Source organism: Equus przewalskii, chromosome 1 (assembly GCF_037783145.1).
Source record: "Equus przewalskii isolate Varuska chromosome 1, EquPr2, whole genome shotgun sequence".
Taxonomy (NCBI): domain Eukaryota; kingdom Metazoa; phylum Chordata; class Mammalia; order Perissodactyla; family Equidae; genus Equus; species Equus przewalskii.
The window spans coordinates 100602959-100625379 of NC_091831.1; the positions used below are offsets into that span (position 1 = coordinate 100602959).

General features: G+C 36.1%; 1 protein-coding gene across 6 annotated transcripts in view; it reads left to right on the plus strand.

Annotated features, from left to right (window-relative positions):
- MCTP2 (multiple C2 and transmembrane domain containing 2) overlaps positions 1 to 22421 on the plus strand; it is a 222974-nt gene that overhangs the window by 164330 nt on the left and 36223 nt on the right. For all 6 annotated transcript variants that reach the window (XM_008535761.2, XM_070618934.1, XM_008535763.2 and 3 more), the window contains exon 18: positions 20565 to 20687. In XM_008535761.2, coding sequence (XP_008533983.1) covers positions 20565 to 20687 — 123 coding nt within the window. The remainder of the gene's footprint in view (positions 1 to 20564; positions 20688 to 22421) is intronic.

Genomic DNA, 22421 nt, shown 5'->3' on the forward strand with positions numbered 1-22421 from the left:
TTCGTTTGTTAAAAAATCCCAGCAGCACAGTGCCCCATGCATAGTAAACAGTCCATGAATGCTGGTTGAATGGATGTTTGAATTGTTTCATCAAGTCAGCAGTTTTAGTTGATTTGAAACCTGTGGTATATTTGACCACCTTGGCTTTCTGGGCATTGATGTCGAATATAGGATGGAAATAAACCATTCACCAGAACTTTCCCCTGCTCACCCTTTCCAAGACACACACAAAGGTCCACACCGGGGATGCTGCACTGGGGGAATATTTGGAATTCAAGCATCTGGACTATTTCAAGCTCTGTCTCTTGCATTTGTCTGATCCAAAGCCATAGTTTGGATTCTGATTTAGGGCTTCCCCGTCTGCCCTCCAGACCGTTATGAGCTGTCTTGTGTTGTGACATTACCCAACTGCCCTGCTGGGTAGCAGCTTATTGAAATATGTAGGATTCAACTAAACTTTTACTTTAATGCTCAGTTTGACTCCTGTTTCCATTCAACAAATGTTTGAGCATCTATTACATAGAAGACATCATCGTATGTTTTACCAGAAATATAGAGATAAATTATATATGCTTCAGGATTTCAAAGAGCAAAACAATTCTGGTGAGGGAAATAGATGTGAATGAGATGACCATGATACCAGTTAAAACATATGTGCCTGGCATTTTGTGGTACCCATTATAAGGCATTATAAAACACCAGGTAAAATAATGGCTTTTCCAACCAGGAGAACCAGGGAGGCAGGAGAAAGAACATTCCTAAAGGCACTTGGATTAAGGCACCGAGAAGGAAAACATAGGCAGTTTTTACGAATGGCAAATTTGTGTGCCTGGAATTTAGGAAATATAGTAGGAGACAGAGAGTCTGAAAGAATTGTGAATGTAAATTTAGGCCACGTTTTGATGTGATGGGCCTTCAAAAGCAAACTAAGAATTTTAGACTCTGTCTGTAGAGGGTAGGCAGACATAAAGGCTTTGAGCAGGAGAGCACCATGGTGAGAACCAGGCTTTGGGTGATGACTTTGGCCTTGAAGCGAATACATGGGAAGGAGAGAAAAGTATTGTGAGTAGTATATGAATTGGAAGTGTGGGAAAGTAATCTGAGGCTGTAAAGTAGCAAACAATGGGGGCCATATTTGGTCCACTCAGTGTCTATGTGCTTGGGAGGGGAAGAGACAAACTCTTTCAAAATGATTGAGTTATTCCCATATTTTAAAAGATGGAAGATGCTCATGAGCATTTTTAAAAGCTTTTTATTTTGAAATAGGTTAAGACCCACATGAGGTTAAACAAATAGTGCAAAGAGTTCCCGCGTCCTCTTCAGCCAGCTTCCTCCAATGATAATATCTTACATAACCATAGTGCATCATGGAAACCAGGAAACTGACATTGGTATAATACTATTAACTCAGGTGCAGACCTGAGTTAGATTTCATCAGTTCTTACATGCACTCTTGGTTGGTTCTGTTATTGTTGTTTTGTAGTTCACATATCAAGTAAACGTCACCACGGTCATGATATAGAACCATCACTTTATGATGTGTTCCATCATCACAAAGAAACTCATTTGTTTTACCCTTTAATGTTCACACACACCCCCAATTCCAACCCTGGCGACCACTTATCTCTTCTCCATCACTGTAATTCTGTCACTTTGAGAATGTTATATGAAAGGAATCATATATTGTGTAACCCTTTGAGATGTACTTTTTTTTCCTCTTAGCATAATGGCCTTCAGATCCATCCAAGTTGCGTGGATCAGTAGTTTATTCCCATAATGAACTTTTGAAAAATCAGAATACTGGGTAACGTCAGATCTAATTTTGCATGACAACAGTCAGCTAAAGTTGAGTAGGGAGTGGATCCTTTGGGTGAGAAAGGATGTAATCTGAGCTTACCCTGGTCCCCACCATTCCCCGTGGTCTTACACCTGGACGTCCTGCACTTCTTTACATTTTACCTTGACCTCTGTGGGCATTTGGGTTTGAAACCCTTGGCAGTGGCTAACATTCCAAAACTGATGTAAAATGAGCGGTGTTTCGAGGGTTAATATATATGATATGGGAAAAGAAATTGTATCTCCTTCTCAGATAAGTTGGAGAAACAGTGTATTAAGTAGTAGGACTTGACAAGAATCTTAAAAACATTTCTGTGTGCCCTATCATATTTAAACAGCATCTGAAATTTTTTTTTTAACATTTTTGACAACAGAGGAATTTGTACAGGTATGGGGGAGAGGTCTGGGAGGTCGGGGTGGGATTGGGGCTGTTGCCCTTTTTTTCCCAAGTCTGTCAATAGAGAAACCAGGGGAACCACAGTAAGAACTGCTGCTCATCACTCCACAATTTTGTAACCATCATAGTTTGGTTGTGTGTGTGTGTGTGTGTGTGTGTGTGTGCGTGCGTGTGTGCGCACGCGCGCATTTTGGTTGGTGTCTTCTGTCCTTTTCTTTATTAGCCAGCCTGGCCTTCCTCACTTTCAAATTCAGCTCTTTCTCCTTCATAGTAGTTATAAACCAACAGAAATGGCTGCTTAGGGGCCTTCAATTTCGTGCCTTTTGAAAGCACTCCTGGGTCAGTGAAAAATCATACCCATTGTTTCTAGTAGCATGTTACCATCTAGAAAAAAAAGTTATTTCAAAATGTATCGTATATACAAGGGAATTTATAAAACTATGTACACACATATATGAACAATTTAAAGAATAACAGTAAGAAACACTTGTATGCCTACCCCCCAACTTAAAAATGGAAAGTTCCCCGTATCTTAGAAGTCCCCTTTCTGCCTCTTTGTCATTGACTCCTTCTTCCCCCGTCCCCAGAAGTAATGGTGACACTGAATGTTCTGTCATTCACTCACTACCCATTGTGGTTTTGTCACCTTTGTATCTGTCTCTGAACAATGCAATTCAATTTTGTCTGTTTTTTGAAGATTTGATAAAAGGAATCACGTAATACTTTTCTTACTCGGTGACTTGCAAATTAATTCACTCAGTCTTATTTTGGACATTTATCCACGTGGTTCATCTTCATTCTGTATGGTGTTTAATTTTGCGAGTAAATTATTTTATTTATCCGTTTTACTCTAAATGGACATCTGGATGGATCCTTGGTTTGTTTGGTTCGGCTATTGTGGGACGGGTTCTTGTAAACATTGTTATTCATCTCATCAGGTGGACATGTGCAAGACTTCAGAGCAATGGCTCCCAATGTGGGGCTCCTGGACAATAGCAGCAGCTCCTAGGAACTTTGTAGAAACGTAATTTCTCAGACCCCACCCCAAACCTGCTGAAGCAGAAACTCAGGAGGGGACCCAGCCATCTTGCTTAAACCTGTCCCCCAGGTGTTTTTTGTGCATGCTGAAGTTTGAGACCCACTACTCTGGGTTTTATACCTGGGAGTGGAATTGCTAGATTATCTGATCAACATGTTTTGCTTAAGTAGCTAATGCCAACCATTTCCCAAGTGACTGACCATCAGCATCAAATGAAAGTTATCATTGTTCTACATCTTTAAAAAATTCCTGGCATTATCTGACTTCTTGATTTTGTCAATCTGATGTGTGGCTTTAATTTGCATTTTTCTCCTTACTAATAAGGTTCACATGTTTGGGGCCCTTTTTGCTCCTCCTCCTTTGTTCTGCTTTTGCCTAATTATCTTTTATTTCATAGCTTTTTATTGATCTGTAGGAGTGTTTTATATAAACTAGATACAAATTCTTTGGAATGGAAATATCTTCTCCAAGCTTTTGGCTTATTTTTTCACTCTATTATCTTTTGATGAACAAAATTCTTATATGTACTGTCACATTTATCACTTATTCTCCCTATGGTTTGTGCGTTTCGTGTCCTGTTTAAGGAATCCTTTCCTTTCCCAAAGTCATAAAGATATTCTTTACATTTTTTTATGATTTTGCCTTTTAAATTACCTTTTTTAATCAACTTGTGTTTTGATTTCATTTTTGTGTTCTGGGCATCCAATTAATCCAGTACCATTTCTTGAATATTCTACCTTTTTCCCAGAGATCTGCAATCCCCATGAAGCTATAAAGGAGGTTTCTGTGGACAGGTGGGCTTGTCCATTGGTGTCATCTGTATCTGTACGAATATTACACAGACATCACAGGGTTTAGCATTTTTCTTCCCAGTTGGTTTTTTGCCTTCAGGAGTGCCTTGCCTATTCTTGGCTGTTTGCTCCTCCACGTAACAGTTAGAATTTACTTGTTGTGCTCCCCACAAAACAGAACAAGGCAAAACCAATATTGAAAATAATTCGGACTCAAAATTACTATTAACTTTCAAAATCAAGACATTAGAAAAAGAACAGAAAAATGAAGCAAAATTAATTAGAAATAACCATATGAGCAAAATCAATGAGGTAGAATACATAAGTAAAATAAAAAGGACTAACAAAGTTAAAAATTGGCTCTTTGAAAAACTAATCAAACTGCTTATTCTTTTCTGAGAGTTTTCAATGTCCGAAGAGTGAAAACACAAATGAACAACACTCATCAGGCATTAAAAGGCAAAATGAATCAGATGAGGCAGAGATTAAGCATAAGAGCATATTATGAAATTTTATGCTGAGGATGTTGAAAGATGTATGTAATAGATCAAGCTTGTAAAACACCATATCAAAGGGACTGAAAAAGAAGAGAACTGGAATGGTTCTAAACCCATTAAATAATTGAATCAGTAGTTTACTGTGTTCCCAGAGAGCAAAATCATATGGCCCAGGCAACTTTAGGAGCAAGTTTTACCAAACATTCAAGGAGCAGATGAATTCTATCTTATATAAGTTCTTTCCAATTTTCTTCTGGCTGTTATCTTTTCTGTTGAAAAATAAGTTGTCAGTTTGATTATTGTTCATTGGGAGGAAATGTGTTTTTTTGTCCCAGTGTTTGCCTTCAAACTTTCTCTTGGTCTTCAATTATATGCAGTTTTACTGGGAGATGTCTGCATGTGGTTTTCTTTCTCTTTCTCCTATTTGAGGTTCTTTATATCTGTAACTTCACATCTTTTATAAATTTTGGGAAATTCTCATCCAATATCATTTATAGCTTTTTCCCTATACTCTCTTTCCTCTCTCCTTATGGACTCCAGCTTTTTACATATAAATTCAATCTTTCTCAGTGTACCATATATCTTTTTTATTATTTCTTACCATATTTATCTCTGCTTAAAGTATAGATATTTTCTGCTAATATTCCAAATCGCGAATCCTCTCTTTTCTGTTCTGCTATTAAATTCCTTTAATAAGTTCTTCATTTCACTTATCTTCATTTAATTTCTAGGTTTTCATTAGATTCTATTTTATAGATGCCAGTTCTCTGCTGATATTTTCCATATTTTAATCCATTTTCACGTATCTATTAATCCTAACTATTTTAAAATTCATATCTGGTAACTAATGTCTGAATCACCTGTTTGTTCCTGTTGTCTTGTGTTTCTCTTGATTTTTGGTCATTGTTTTTTATCTTGACCATGCCTGGTTATTTTTTATTAGATGTTGGATAAAGTTTATTGAGACATTTTAGAGGGTATGGACTATGTTATCTTCCACCAGAGAGGAGGAAGAGGGGACTGTTAGGGTAGGCCAAGTCAGTATGACCCAATCAGGGCTTGAAATGACCCAAGATAGGATTTCAAGCATTTTGAGGGTTGGTCTGTTTCTAGTTTATCCCCATGCTTAGTGCATAGCCCTTCAGGAGACTCAATAAAAGCCCGCAGTGTCTACTAAAGCCCTTCTTTTTAATAGCCGTTTACCTTCGATTTTTGTCCTTCAGCTCAGGGAGATTGCCAGAAGCTTTTAGTTGCCAGTTTCTGCTTGGTCTCAACCTTTCCTCCTAAGCATGCACGTGTTAGGAATTAGTAAATTTCTCCAGGAGATAGTATGCAGTGTTGGGCTCGAATTGCTGCCATTCCTTTTGTCCCTCAAGTCCTGGCTGCCATAGTTTCCCCCACTCCAATTTTTACCTCCATAGATTATGAAGATTGAAGCAAGCTCTCAGCTGTTACTTTGTGCTCAGTCGCTACATCCTACATGATGAATTGGCAAGAAACGAAACAAACCCTGAAGGCAATAAAGCAGTAGCAAGCTCAGCCTCCCGTCATTGCGTTTGTCTTCCATCCTTGATCTTGTCTCCACCCGTTCTTGATGGCTTGATTGCTTTCAGATGCCTTCAACAGTTTTTTTGTTTGTGTTTGTTATCCAGTTTTTGAAGTTGCTTTTTGGGGTTTTGTATGTTTGTTTTTGGTGGCTTATTTGTTCCTTTTTGCAGGAAGATTGAGATGAAAGCTTCTGTTTCATCCCGAAAAGCTAAAGTTTACATTTCTACTTTATATACAGACTTAACAACAAGGGTGCCTTAGAATTTTTAAAATCAAACTGCGCCTCTCCCAACTTACAGGCTTTTGCTAGACTCTGTTTGAGTTCTAGATTATCTTGTGACACAGATGAGACCATTTTTTGTAAATCAGTGTTCATTTAGATTGATATACACATTTACCGTGGCTTTTGAGCACATGCGTTCTTACATTTAGGCTTTATACCAGGGACAGTTTTCGTTCTCTTTACAGTAAATCTTTTATATAGACTTGCACGAGGGTCTTTTGTGATAAGCACTATCGACTCATGTTTTCTGAAACTGTGTTTACTTTACTCTTCTTTAAAGACAATTGCTACATACAAGATACTAAGTTGAAGAACTGAAAGCACATATATTTTAAGTTCTTCCACCATCTTCTTGCTTCCCTTACTGCACTGAGATAGAACATCACTCAAATAGCTTTTTCTTTGTAGTTGAATTATCTTTTCTCTCTAGCTTCGTTTATGTGTTTCTTTTTTCCCAGGTGTTTTCGGTTTTCCTATGGTATTTTTAGGCCTAAATTTTTCTTTATTTATCCTGATAAGGATTTTCAGGGGCTTCCTATATTGGTATCTTTCAACAATTCTGGAAAATTCTCAGGTTCATCTTCGTATATTACTTCTTCCCCATTCTCTCATTAACCCTTTGCCCCTGTCCTGAACACCTATCACATGTATGCTAGGCCTTCTCATTTCTATCTTCTGTGTCTCTTACCTCTCATATATCTCTATCTGTCTCTCTCATCTACATTCTGAATAATTTCCTTGGAATTATTTCTCAGTTCACTACTTTTCTCTTCAGCTACTTTTAATCTGTGAATTAATACACCAGTCGTATTTAAGTTTCATCCTCTCTGCTTTGTATTATGCCTCACCAATAATCCAGCTCAGAGTCCATGGTCCATCTTTAAAATAATTTCTTTACCTTCTCTACCTTCATCATTATACTCAATTAGCTAAATCTCAGGTAAGTATGGCTATAGAAACACACATTTAGTGCCTCTCCACAGTTCTATTACATTTCTATAATCCATTCTCCTTTCCTGTCTTCCAGACTATTTCATAACTTCTCTTCTTTGCTCAATCTCTGATACCTTCTTCCCATCCTCACTCAGTTGGTGACCATGGTTGACACATGTGTCTTCCACTGATATCCCACCCCCACCATGTCTATCCCCCTACCAACATCTCTGCCTGTGTCCTCTGCTTTCCCTCCTGTGACTATGAATGAACTGAATTATTGCCAAGACCAACCATCCACTTTTATACTGGATCCTACCCCTGCCCACTGATTCAAGAATATTGCCCCAACTCTTCTTTCTTCTGTCTTCTATATCATCAATTTTTTTTCTCTCTCTCTCCTGGATCATTGCTACGTCCCCTTCGAGCTTCTGTTATTTCTCTGCTCTTCTTTATAGCAAACTGTTTGATAGAATTTTCACTACTCACTGTGCACAGTTCTCCCTGTTCTTGCTTAAACTCACTCTTATCTGATTTTTGTCTTATCACTCCACTAAACTGCTCATGTCAAGTCATCGATGACCAGTTTTCAGTCATCTTACTTGGAAATGTATTATTGCCTTCCTCTTTAAAATTCTTTGTTTATCTGGTAACCAGGACACTACAACCCCCTATGTGTCCATTTTTTCAGGCTGCTCCTCAGTTGTCTTTTGGATGTCTTCTAATCTTCTCAAACTCTAAATTTATACTTTTATGGGGATCACTTCTATGCCAACAGTTAGTTCCTCACTAAAATTATCTATTATGATACCTTTACATACTATCTGGGTGCTGATAATACACAAATTTCTGTCTCTAGCCCTAGCTTCTACCCTGAACTCGAACCATATATCCAATGCCTACTATATGTCTCCACATGGACATCTAAAGATGCCTCAGACTCCTCTTTTCCAGACTTGCTCTTCCTACAGACTTTATCTCTATTAATGGGCAAATCCAGTCTTTCAACTTTTCTAGCCCCACATGTTAGTATCATCCTTATAATTCCATTTTTACCTTCTCATCAAAACTGTCTGCAAATCTTCTTGGTCCTACTTTCTAAATAAAGTTACACGACCACATCTCACTGATTGCACTGCCATCACCATGGTTCTAAGCCACAATTAACCATAACCTGGTTCATTGCAATAGCTTTGTAAATGGAACCTATGCTTTTGTCCTTGTCTCTTTATGGTATGTTCTCATTATGCACTAGAGTGATCCTTCTCTAATAGGTGTCAGGTCCTGTCGCTGTTCTGCTCACCACACTCTAACAGCTTGGCAACTCCCTTAGAATAAATATCAAAGACCTTACAGCCCTGATCCCAGCCCCTCAGGTCTGACTCCTGTTCCTTTCTCGCTTCTCTTTCTAATCATCTTGCTCACTTGGCCTCACCCACAGAGGGGTGTTGGTATTCTTTGAACACACCAGGCATTCTCCCACTTCTGGACCTTTGGATTTATAGTTCCTTCTGACTGGAAACACTGTCACCTAGATTTCCACTCTTCCTCCAAGGCCTTTGCTAGCATGTTGCCCTCTTGACAGGGCCCTCCCTGACCATTCTACTTATCATTGCACCCCAGCCACATTGCCTGGGATTCCCTTCCTTTCATCCTTGTTTGTTTTTATCCCCATGGCAATTTTACCATCTGATATATTATATATAGTTATTTATTTTATCTATCTCATCCCTAATCCCCAAATACAGTGTAAGCGACATGAAGGCTGGTTTTTCTGTTTGTTTTGTTCACTCTTGTGTCTGAATCAGTGTGGCTCATAGTAGATGCTTAACATTTAAATGAGTGCTGAAGGAAACATGAACAATGAATTTATGCATGAAGTTAAGTAGTCACACATGGATGGGCTTAGTGTGTAGTGCTCGGGTATAAGATTGTGGGGGATACTTAAGAGCTGAGAAAATACTCAAACAGTTGAGGCAGTGGCTTTCTAAATGAAAGAAGGGTATGTTTAAAAGCACAAAATTCCTAACACCATTTTATGTCTTGGGGTCTGTAAATGGTACAGCATGACTAGGAATCTAGAATGTGTCATGAATGTTGGCTTAGGAAATACAGTCAAGTCTGAGCCAGTTTGAGGGAGGTCTTAAAGTTAAACTGTGTGGTTTAAATGTCATAGTGTAGGCCAGGAAACAATGGAAAATCTTAGTCAGGTGAATTGCATGATAAGACCTGTAGGTGGTTTTGGTTTTCTGTTGTTTGCTTTGGTATGGTGATACATAAGGCACTTCTTTTTTTCCTTTTAACAACAATAAAGGCAGTTACATTTTCTTGAGAAGGGGCCACTTACTGATTTGTTATCTTAGAAATGAATGTGTACTTGGTCAAATTAAAAACAAATTGTTATATTGCTTTCTCTTTGTGTAACCCTGGAATATTTTGGAACACAAGTAGCATAGCTTTGTTTTGCCTTTACCCAATACCTTTATTCTAAAATGACCATATGTGTGTTACTCTCCCCCCAAATTATACCCTGTACTTATAGCATGATCATTCTTAAAAATTGTATGATTATTTCAAGAGACGCTCTTTTCAAATTTCCAGATTTAATCTTTCCTATAACAAATTAACTGATTTGCACAATATTCTGAAAGAAGTGTGTGTATTTTGCCCTTTCTCATTTTTGGTTGTCACAAGGACCACTTTAGTGGTTTTTTACGGAAAGTTAGGCCCCTCTTGAGTATTTTTTGGATGAAACACCTTACAACCCCCTTGAGTATTCATTCAAAATCCTCGAACTTTGAAATAACAATGCCTTAACCAAAATAAATCAACTAGCCCTTCCTTTGTGCTTCTTGGGATGTTACTTCTTGATACAATTTTAAGCCAGGGGTCTGGCAAGGTTGGAGTTTGGGCTGGTGGCAAGGAAGGTGGATTTTCATCTGTTTCTTCCAAAATATCTATTCCATTTTTACTTTTTACTTTAAGCCTTAACTGTATTTATGAACTGAATTTAGACCTCTTTATTCTCTTTCTTAAAACCGAGTATTTGGTTTTGGGTGTAGGAATGGGTCATTTATAACAAAAAAGTAGATTTTTCATCTACTGATGAAAGTTAGCTGAAAGTTGCTATATAAATTTCTCAATAATTTTCTACCACAAGTGAACTTTTAATTTTGTTTTTACATGGTTAATGTATTTATGCCCTATTAAGTCAACTTATGTCTTTCTACTACAAAGTAGAATAGCAATTTAAGATCGCATAGTTAATCTGACCAATGTTGGGGCAAAGTCATACTCTATAAATAATGATCATATTCACTGGATACCCAAATCTCTGTGGCATGCCTATAGCTTTTTATGAAATACAAACATACAATAGGCTATGATTTTCTATGAGCACTCCTACCAAAATATTTGTATGCAAATGAGGATCTTTGTTTTATTGTTCAACTTCTTTTAATTATTACTTTCGTGGACAATGTGTAGTTCAAAACGGCCAACTCTAATCTCTATAATCATACTTCGTACACTGTTTTGTTTGTTCTAACAAACGCAGTGTTTTTGAGAATTTTTCAGAGACTTGGCTTCATGTAATTGGCTATTTCCTTGTCTTGAATCCGCTTTCAAACGATAGGAGGACAGAATCTTAAGGTAATTTTAAATTGAGATCCCAAAGTATTTGGGGTAATAGTCATGACATTGTACTTGGTGTCCCAAGTTAACTACTTTGAAGTAAGAGCATCCCCTTGGATGTAAAAAAGATATTAAATGGTTGATTGGTTGGTCAATTACTTAGTTAATTAGTTATAGACCACTTCATAATGAAACCTGATCAATATAGCCTAATTTGTTCCTTAAAACTCTTTGTGACATGAGATAACATCCTTCTCTTGTCATGCCTCAAGAAAGAATGCCTAGAGGATTTGTTCGAGTGTCTATGGCAACCCTGGCTGAGTTCTTCAATCACAGCCAACTTGGAACCATTGACTCCCTAAGGCATTTCTGTCTTTAGGATTTTCCCAGAAAAGCACAGTCTTTTTATGAATCACATTTTTCTCAGCTGAGATTTGGCATATTTCTTATATCTATTTTTATAAAAATTATTGTAAACACATTTTGGGGAAGAAAGTGAATAAATATTTCAAGTTGAAGATTTGAGTTAAAAATTTCTTAAAATTACATTTTTATGAAAAGGATCAGATCAAGTCACCTTTGCATCTGCATCCACATGGTAGAGCGAGAAGCTCTCTTGGTGTCAGAGAAATCTAGCTTCAAGCACTGGCCTTGACATTTTATAGGTGGTTGTTCTGTTTTATTTCTGAGTAGTGGTCCATTGTATAGGTGTGTTATAGTCAACTGTTGGGTGGATATTTGGGCTATTGCTGTTTTTTTTGTTATTTGGAATAAAGCTGCTGTGCTATGAACATTTGATCACAAGTCTTTTCATGGGACATATGTTAAATATTTAGGAGTAGAAAAGCTGTGAATTAGGGCAAGTGTACGCTCAACTTTTAGAGAGAGTGTCGTGTGGTTTTCCAAATCACTTTTCGCATTTTGTATTCCTACCGGGAATGTATGAGAGCTCCAATTGTTCTCTCTGTCAACACTTTATCTTGTCAGTTTCTAAAATTTTATCCTTTCCAATACTGTGTAGTACTATTTCATAGTAGTTTTAATATACTTTTCCTGATGAATAATAATGTTGGATATCTTTATGTGCTTTTAGGTATTTATACAGATGTTTTTTTGCATGAAGGGTCTGGTCAAATATTTTACCTGTTTTTATTGAGTTGTCTTCTTATTAAGTTGTAAGAATTCTTTATATATTATGAATATAATTTCTCTTTCAGTATATGTATAGAAGATATTTTCTCCCATTTGGTGACTTGTTTTTTCATTTCTTAATATTGTCTTCCAGAGAGCAAGAGAAGAATACTTTTGATAAAGTCCATTTTTTCTATTCTTTACGTTATTCTTTGTAATTTTTGTGTCCTAAGCAATCTTTGACCATCCCAACATGAGAAAGATTTTTCTCCTATGTTTTCTCTAGAAGTTTAAAATTTTTAGCCTTTACTTTTAGATATATGATTGATCCAGAGTTAATTTTTATATATGGTAAGCCATAAGGGTTAGTGATTATTTTTTCTGTACATTTATCCAATTCTTCCAGTGCCATTTGTTGAAAAGACTCTCATTTCTCCTGTTGAATTACCTTGGCAACTTTCTTAAAAATCAATTAACTGCCTATATGTGGATCTATTTCTAGACTCTATCTTCTGTTCCATTGATCTATGTCTATCTTTTCACCAATAACCACACTGTCTTCATTACTATAGCTTTATAATAAGTTGTGAAATCATAGTGCAAGCTTTATTTGCTAAAGTTGCTTTGACTATCCTATGTCATTTGGATTTCCGTATAATATTTGGAATCATTTTGTCAATTTCTACACGATTGAGATTGCTTGCATCTATAGATCAATTTTTGGAGAACTGCCGTCTTAGCAATGTTGAATCTCACAATCCATGAACTAGTGACATATATGTCACTTATTTAGATATTCTGTAATATTCCTGAGCAATATTTTATAATTTCCAGTGAAGAGATGTTGTTCATGTTTTGTGAATTTTATTCCCGTATATTTCATGGGATTTCCTGCTACTATATACGGAAATTTTAATTTTTCATTTTCCAATTTCTTGCTGCTAGTATATAAAAATAGCATTGATTTTTTAAAAAATAACTTTATTATCCTGTTACTTTGCTAGATTTAGTTGTTATTTCTAGGATTTTCTTTGTAGATTCTTCAGGACTTTCTATGTAAAAAATCATGTCATCTATAAAAAGAGAGAGTTTTACTTTTCTTTCTGATGCTCATGCCTTTTATTTCATTTCTTTTACCGTGTTGAAATGGCTAGAACATTCAGTGAAATACTGAATAGAAGTAGTGAGAGCAGATATCCTTGCCTTGTTCCTAATTTTAGAACAAAACCATGCAATTTTCCCTGTCATAGAATCATTTTGTCTGTTCTAGAACATCACATAAGTAGAATCACACAGTGTGTGCTCTTTTGCATAAAGCTTCTTTCACTCAATGTGTTTTTGAGATTTATTCATATAATTGCATGCCTAAGTGTCTTTCTTAGCACATACTGATTATTTTAATGAACTTTTAAGGCATAATTTACATATAATAAACCACTGCCAAGTATGATCAAATATGATAACTGTAAGATTTTTGTAGGTGTCCTTTATCACACTGAGGAAATTCCTTCTATTCACTGTTTGTTAAGAGCATTGAACTGAATTTTTTTCATCAAATTCTTTTTCCACATCTATTGAAATAGTCAAATGATTTTTCTCCTTTATTTTGTGAATATGGTGAATTGCACTGATTGATTTTTGAAAGTGGAATGAGATCTTGCATTCTTGGAACATATCCTACTTGATCATACTATAGTCTATATTTTTCATTGAATTCTTGATTTAATTTGCTATTATTTTCTTAAGGGTTTTTATCCTTGTTCGTATTGGATATTTACCTGTAATTTATTTCATTCTAATGGGTTTGTCAGGTTTATGTGTCACGGTAATGCTGGTTTCATAAATTATTTGTGAAGTTTTCCCTCCAATATAATATTCTTTTTTCTTTAAATGTTTGCTGGAATTCAACCGTGAAACCACCGAGGCCAGGATGTTCTAGGTGGGGATATTTTTGACAATAAATTCAATTGATCTATTCAAGTTTGTTAAGTTGTATTTTCTGACAATTTTTCTCTTTGTTTAAATTGTCATTCTTTTCCACAGAGTTGTTCAGTTTATTCTCATTTCTGTCTTTTATGCTTATAGCATTTATTCCGTTAACATTTAATGTAATTATTGATATTGTTGTCTTTAGTTACCATTTTATTATTTTCCATTTTTCCACTATATTTCTTTTTCTCTCTTTCCCTTTGCTTACCTTTTATAATTCCGTTTTAATTTATCTATTGACTTTTATCTATTCTTCTCTGTGCTATTCTTTTAGTGATTGCCCTAGGGATTAATATGCATGTGTGCAAGTATGTGCATATATGTGTAATCTTCCCTTAAATTTTCACAGTCAATTTCAGATTAATACTATATCACTTCACCTAAAACACAGAAATATTGCAACTCTTCTAAGTCTGTTTGCCCACCTATCCCTACCCTTCTTTATATTTTAATTTTCATATGTATTACTTCTAAATACATTATAAACCCCACCAAGATAATATTACAAGAATTATTTTAAACAGTTATATGGGTTCTAAAGAAAAGAAAAGAAAACAATAATCTTTTATTTTGACCTATTTATCTCTCCTTTCTGATGGTCTTCGTTTCTTCCTGAAGTTTCCGTTTCTATCTGATATCATTTCCACTCATTCTGAAGAACTCCTGTAGCATATATTGCTGTGCAGATATGCTGGTGAAAAATTCTTTTAATTTTCTCTGATATAAATCTTTATTTCACCGTCATTCTTGAAGGATATTTTCACTGGATGTAGAATTTTGGCTTAACAGTTTTTGGTTTTGGTTTTGTTATTTTTTTCAATTAACTCTTTAAAATTGCTGTCCTGGGGCCAGTCCCTGGGGTGAGTGGTTAGTTCGTGTGCTCTGCTTTGGCAGCCTGGGGTTTGCTGGTTCGGATCCTGGGCGTGGACCTACACAGGACTCATCAAGCCATGCTGTGGTGGCATCCTACATAGAAGAACTAGAATGACTTGCAACTAGGATATACAACTATGTCCTGGGGCTTTGGGAAGAAAATAGAGGAAGATTGGCAACAGGTGTTAACTCAGGGCCAATCTTAAAAAAGAAAATTCCATGCTACCTAAAAAATATAAGATGTAACAAGTATGTCAACTTTGTTCTTTTCTTTATTATATAGACTATTAACAATTCCAAAGAGGAACTTCTAGAAACAACATGAGAGTCACTTTCAAAACTTTCTTGTTATCTTTGTTTTTCAGAAGTATGATTACAACATATATGCCTAAGCCTCATTTTCTCTGAATTTATTCTATTTGAGTTTCTCTGGGAAGTGTTCAGCCTTTAGTTCTTGACATACTTTCTTATCTTCTTCTCTCTTTTTCTGGGATTCCAAATACCTATGTTAGAAATTTTGAAATTATCAAATGGGCCTCAGGCATTCTATTCATATTTTCCAATCTTTTTTCTCTCTTTCAGGTAAAACGATTTCTTTTGATGTATCTCTATGTTCACTGACTTTTTCTTCTTAATTATGCTATTGAGCACATCCACTGAATTTTTTAAAAAATTCCGATGTATTTTAGTTGGGCAGTTTTCCACTTTATTCCTTTTTATATTTTCTGCTTATATTTACTAACTTATCATTCATTATGAGTTTATTTTCCTTCACCTCACTGAGCATATTTTGAATAGGTGGCTTAAAGTTCTTGTCCGGTAATTTCAACATACAGTTCATCTTGGAGTTGGCATCTGTTGATGGCCTCTTCTTGGAAAATGGATTCCACTTTCCTGACTCTCTATGCCACATAATTTTGAATTGTGTCTTAGACGTTAGGAATGTTACGTGGTGGAGACTCTAGATTCTGCTACATTCTTTCAAATAATGTTGATTTTTTTTGTCTTAAGAAGGCATGCAACATCATTAGATTTAAACTGCAAATTGTGTCACCCCTCCTGTGGGTAGCAGCTCTGATCCCAGTTCAGACTTGGGTCAGCCCCGCATGTATGTCACAGACTGGAGCATAGTTCACATACAGAATTTGGGGCTTTTCTTTGCTTGCTCTCTCTTTCCAGTGTACCTCTGTACTCCCTGGTTGCTCTGGTTGTCCCCAACTCCTTGACCTGTTTCCTCCACTCAGAAAGATGGCCAATATTCCTATTGGTATCACCAACTTCCCCACCACTGTGCCTGCAGCCGCTCTTAGGTCAAAGGTGCAAAAATGTTAAAGTGACCCTGTGCAGATCTGATTTCTTTTTCCAAGATTCCAGCTCCCTTGCAAAGTTTTAATAACTGAGTGGTTCAGACTCTCACATAGCGGTCTTGTTTTTTCAAGTTTTGCCCAAGGTTTCTATTTGTTTTCCTAGAAGACATGTTCGTTAGGAAATTAGTATTTACTACAGAAGTGCGAATTAGGCATTGATTTGAAAAATATTTCTAAAGGCACCACTGCCTCACTCTAAAGAGTCTGGGTCCTTTGAATGTGGTTTAAATGCAGCTCAATCTTTGATGTACAATGCTTTCTAGGCTTACTTAACTATACCTGATGGAGGTGGATGTTATGGCAAATGAAGGATATTTGAAGGGTTTTTGATAGACCTAACACAGCATCCCTCTAATATTTCTTGATGTGTAAGTAATTTTGTCAAAGACAGTTTATAAATAGCTTTGTGATGAAGAAAATAAGTTAAAAATATGCTCTTTCTTGTTTTTCTCAATAGTATTTTGTCAGCCTCTTTGTACTTGAAATTATATTTAGCATTTTAAAAGAACAGTAAAATCTCATTTATCCAGTAGATAGACGTTTAGAAACAACCACCATTTAGAATACGGTTAAATGACCCTAATCCTAAAAGAAGTTTAAGAACAGGGAAAGGGAAATGGGTAACAATTAGGAAAATTTCTAGCTTAACCTAGTAGAGAAATTACTGTGCTGTTTTCTCTACTTTTCTCTGTGTTGTTCAAAATAAAAAAGTAAAAGAGAAAGAGAAAATTATAGGAAAAGGAGTACTATGAACTACTAAATAAAAGAAAGTTGATAAAGCACACCAGATTGACAGACTGGAAAGAAATCAACAACATAATAATCTGCATTGATTCAAAAAGTATTTAAAAAATTCTATACTTACTCATAAAAAATGTGTAGAGGTTTAACACTAAAAGAAAATATAAGTAACATGTAGATTGAAACACAAAAGGAAAAATTGTCATGATCTTCAGTTTATATGATTTTCCACAACAGATCTCCAAAAGAATATATTTGAGATCTCCTACAACTGAGAGACCTCAGAAGTAATGTGAGCAACACATAAAAATCACTGTTACTGTACCCAGCAGTAATGAATTAAAGTATATAAATTTAAAAATTACCCCATTCATAATAGTATCAAAACTCTAAGTTACTTAGAAAAATAATAGTAAAACATATCCAAAATCAGTATAGTGAAGATAATAAAATGTTTTGAGACATATAAAAGAAGTCTTGAATATATGGAGAAATAAACAATCCTTTTGATTCAGAAGGTCAATATCAGATTATCAGTTCTCTCCAAATTCATATATGCATTCAAGACTATCCCAATCAAAAAATTTCACCAAGAATTTTATGGAACTTTACAAATTGATTCTAAAGTATGTGTGGAAGGATAAAGGACAAAGAGCTATCCAAGGTAATTTTCTTGAAAGTGAAATAATACATACTTGCCCACTCGGATATCATCTAGTTACTAAACTACAGGTTTCAAATGTGGTCTTGGTAAAAGAATAGAAATGTACATATCAATGGGAGCGATTAGGGGGCCCGTAAACAAAAAATGCTCCTGTGGGAACTTGATACAGAACTTCAACTTGATATGCATGCTTTTTTCAAATATAAACCAAAAAGCGTTTGAGACAAAATAAGGAACACATGCACACACACACATACACGCACATACACGCAATTATCTTTTGGAAGAAAACACAAGGAAGTACCTTTATCATTTCAGGATGGAATATGATTCCTTAAGTAGAATGTCAGACGTTAAAGGCACAAATCCTAAGGTTGAAGATTAATATGTCTGACTACATTAAAAACTAAAATCACTATTTCAACCTAAGTTTTCATTGACGAGGGAGTATAATGGAAAAATTGCAGTACGTTCATTTGAACGGGGTGCCATATATCAGTTAGAATGAATATTCTTGATTTATACATACACCATCAATAGATCTATAAAGCATAATATTGAATAAAAAATTTTTAGAATGATATGAAAACTTTGATGCAGATTATGTTATTTCTAATATAAACCTTAGGTGTCCTCAGGTGTTACACTGATTTTAGGACCTGGTTATCTCTGAGAATAGGAAGAGTAGGACAAAGGAAGGTTGACCGTGGGAACCAACTATCTGAAGTGTTTTGTTTTAAAAAAGGAAGAATAATACATAAATCAGAAAGGTAGGTTACAGCATGTTAACAAATCCTTGTGCTTAGGGAGTGCGTGGGCATTTGTTAGTCTACGTATTTTTTTCATTCTTGGAATATTTAGTAATATAATATAAAAATATTACCTGAGGCATAGAGAAAGAAAGAATAGACTGTAAAATTTTATATGGTGCCAAAATAATCCTGATGCTAAAACCTGAAAATAACACAAAAAGGAAGTGGCAGATAAATGTGACTCATGGATGTCTGTGCAAAACATCTTCAAGCGTTAGCAAATAGAATATAATAGTACATTAAAAGACACCTCACCGAAGGAGTGTCTCCCAGAAATACAAGGTCACTGCAATATTAGGAAATTATAAACTCAGTGCGCCATATTGATGTTCTAAGGTGAGAAGACAAGAACACTCATTTCAGAAGATAGCAAAAGAGCAGTTGATCAGTCACCATCATTCCTGATTTTAAAAATAATAATTAAATAAACCCTTGTTGAAACTCATGGAGGTATTCTTGTTTAAAAAAGGTTTTCACTACGTTTGGATCAGAAACAAAAGAGGATTTATAAAATGCTTAAAATATACAAAGAATAATAGATAAAAACACCTGTATATGAACTTTCTAGTTTTAACATGATTTGTATAGCTCAAACTCCAAGCCAATGGCAATGTTAGAGAAATGAACACTAGAAGCATCTCCATTAAATTCAGGAATTAGACAATGGTACCCCTCTCAACAGTTTTATTTAATGTTGTTTTGTTAGTAGTAATGAAATTAAAAATGAAAAAGATAAGTTACAGGTATTAGAAAGGATAAAACAGAAGCAATTCTTTATTTGGAGATTATGTGACTGTATTCTTAGAAATTCCAAAAGAATGAAATGAAAAGCTATTTGAAACAATAAGAAAATTCAGTAAGGTTCTTAATTTAAAAAAATTAATATATACAAATTATTAGCTTTTATAGGCAAACCATTGCCTGCCTGAAAAATATAATGGAAGAAATAATTAAATTTATAATAGCAACCAAAAATATAAGCAAGAAATATATAATATCTGCAAAAAGAAAACTTACAATGGTAGAAAAAGTTTGTAGTAACAGGTGAAAATACTGCTTTTGGAAAGGAAAATTCAATATTTAAGATGCAGAATCTGCCCCATCTTCTAAGTTGAGCTGTTATACGAGTTACTCTAGTTACTCTTTCGAGCCTTTGTGAGGGAACGGCTGATAACCACAAATTATCTTACCTCAGCTTCTGCGCTATGTGTGAGTTCGAAAAGAAAGTGGGGCTCAAGTTTCAAAGTAATTTGCCCAAGATGTCTCTCTTGCCTCATGTCATCATTAGCATGTGTTATCTTATTTGTCCTATGAATTAGTGTGTTCCTTGGAGGTAGGGCCATGTCTTACTTGCATTTATGTCCCCAGTGACCACTGTAGCATAGGCACTTACATTCAAACCCAAGCCCTCCCTTGTCCTTGTCCCAGATTCAGAGGCATAGAAGTCGGGCAGGTACACACGCACCTTGTCTGATGTAGGCAGTTCAAGCCCATCATTTTCTTGTGGCCATCTGGCCTCAAAATCGGAAGACTGTAAGATTTTCAAAGAGACTTTGGAAACCTGAAGTCTTCACCTAAAATATTTGGATTTTTCAACATTGGCAGCCAATTTAAGAAGTACTCACTCTCTCCAGTTCAAATAAACCTCACTGTTGGCAAAATTGGGCCTGTGGCCCCCCTCTTCATGACCTTCGATTTTTCCAAACTACTTTACCTAAATTCTGGTACACGAAATCCAGGAAGAAAAAACTGAATAGGGTTGATAGGGTCATAGAGTTTCCAGATATGGGGCTACTGTATCTGTCTATTCTAGAGTGTGACGAGCCAACTCATGTCTACATTTTCCTCATTCTACTACCAGTTCTAAATCTTTGTTAATCAGTGTGTGTGTGTGTGTGTGTGTGTGTGTGTGTGTGTGTGTGTTAACCTGTTTGGAACTGACTTAGAGAGTCCTAAGTCAAGAGTAGGAGTTTAAGATCGCTCCCACAGTTTTCTCAAGCAGTCATTGGTCTTATTTGTCTTCCAATCAGGTGTTTTTGGTCACTGTCTGGAATTTCGAGCTGTATATGATCCCCCTGGCGTTATTGCTGCTGTTTATCTACAATTTCCTCAGACCCATGAAAGGGAAGGTTGGCAGCGTCCAGGACAGCCAGGTGAGCAAAGATTCCAGTAAGTCTGACTTTTGACTAAAGACAAATGTGTTAACAACAATAAACCAACAGCACCACCTCCTCCAAATCATGGCCTAAGTCCGTTGCATTTGATGCTTGAGAAGCAGCGCTGTACATGTATTCAAGTTACAGGGGCAAGATCTCTTCTCAGGCATAGTCTGGAGACTTCCTTCTGTGGCATCTTATGTTCCTGAGTCTTGGCCTACATTCTTAGCTTGAGGAGAGCCCTCCGGTTCTTGGTCATCATTTCTATGCCAACAGCACATGTCAGTGTGTCCATCTGGTTCTCTGTCAGGTTCCTGTGACTAACACTCTCAACCACTAGGGAAAAGCCTTTGGTGACTCTCTGATGCCCTTCGGGGCACAGCGAGCCTCTGGGAGGCTGCCTCAGACCTCTCCCCATAGGCGCCCTGTGCAGTGTTCTCCCCTGGCCTGAAAGCTTGGGGGATTTGTGGAGCCTTACCAAATCCCGGGGCAGTCAGAGAGGGGTGGGCATGGGTCCTTCTGTTCTCAGGTGCCCGAGTTTTTCTTGTAATTCTCAAACTCCCTGTGGTATTGAAGAAAGTCTGGCCAAGGCCCCTTCTCAAAGCCATCCCCCAGTGTCTACTGATCTGACTTCTTTCCCAACGTTCCTCCTCCACCCCTCTTATCCCAGCCCATAGGATCTTTTTCTGCTCTGGGTGAGAAGGAGCTTGTATTTATAAGCTTGCTTTATTAATCTTGGCATTCCAGATTCAAGAACCAAGTTTGTAAAACAAAAATCCAAGGTCTCGAGACTTGATAACATCTTCTCTAGAAAGATCACCTTCACTTGGAGTTTTTCAAGACTCAAAAGCTGACCAGCTTCACCTGTTTTTCCTTATAATGTTCTCCTTATAAAAACATCATCTCTGAAGTAGTGGATATTTAAGGGTGTGTTTCTGGTTTCATTTGGGATAGAAGGGAAGTGGGAAAAATGAGTGTTGTGGCAGGAAGTCAAACCTCAGCCAAATTCAAAACTCTATTGCGTTTGATTTTTTATTGTTTAGTGCAGTAGGCATGGGCATATATCTATAATAAGGTGCCTGAAGATGCTGGAACCAACTAGTAAATAAATAGCTTTAAAGTATAGGTTCATTTAAGAACTGAGTTTCACAGAGATACAGATAAAGGCAAGTTTTATAGAGAAACATCTGTTATAAAAATGCCGTCAACTAACATTTTTACAATTGTAATCATTTTATTTTTCCAGCTATATAAACACAATGTTTATAGCATATATATATTTATATGTGTATATGTATGTGTGTGTATTTGTATGCAAGTATATATAGACTTATGCATCCATACATAAGTATACTTATGTATATGTGCATGTAAATGTGTATGTGTGTTCATAAAACCTTTTTAATTTGTGAAACATTTTCAAACTCATCACCTAATTTAATCTTGATAACACAAGCATGAAAGAAGCAAGAACTACCATTCTCATTTTACGCTTGATGAAACTAAGATTCAGAGTGGCAAAGTGATTTGCCCAGAGTCACACAGCAAAAATTGCTGGAACAGTATCTCTGGCTAAAGACTTTGTCTTAAGCTGAAGACTGCTAACTGCTCATTACAGTTTCGTTCCTCCCCTCGTGTGTTTTCTTTGTATTCATTTGCTTTCATAAAGCAGAGTTGCTGCCAGTGGTACATGGGTTGGATCAGTGAGTGTCACACAGACTGCTAGGCGAA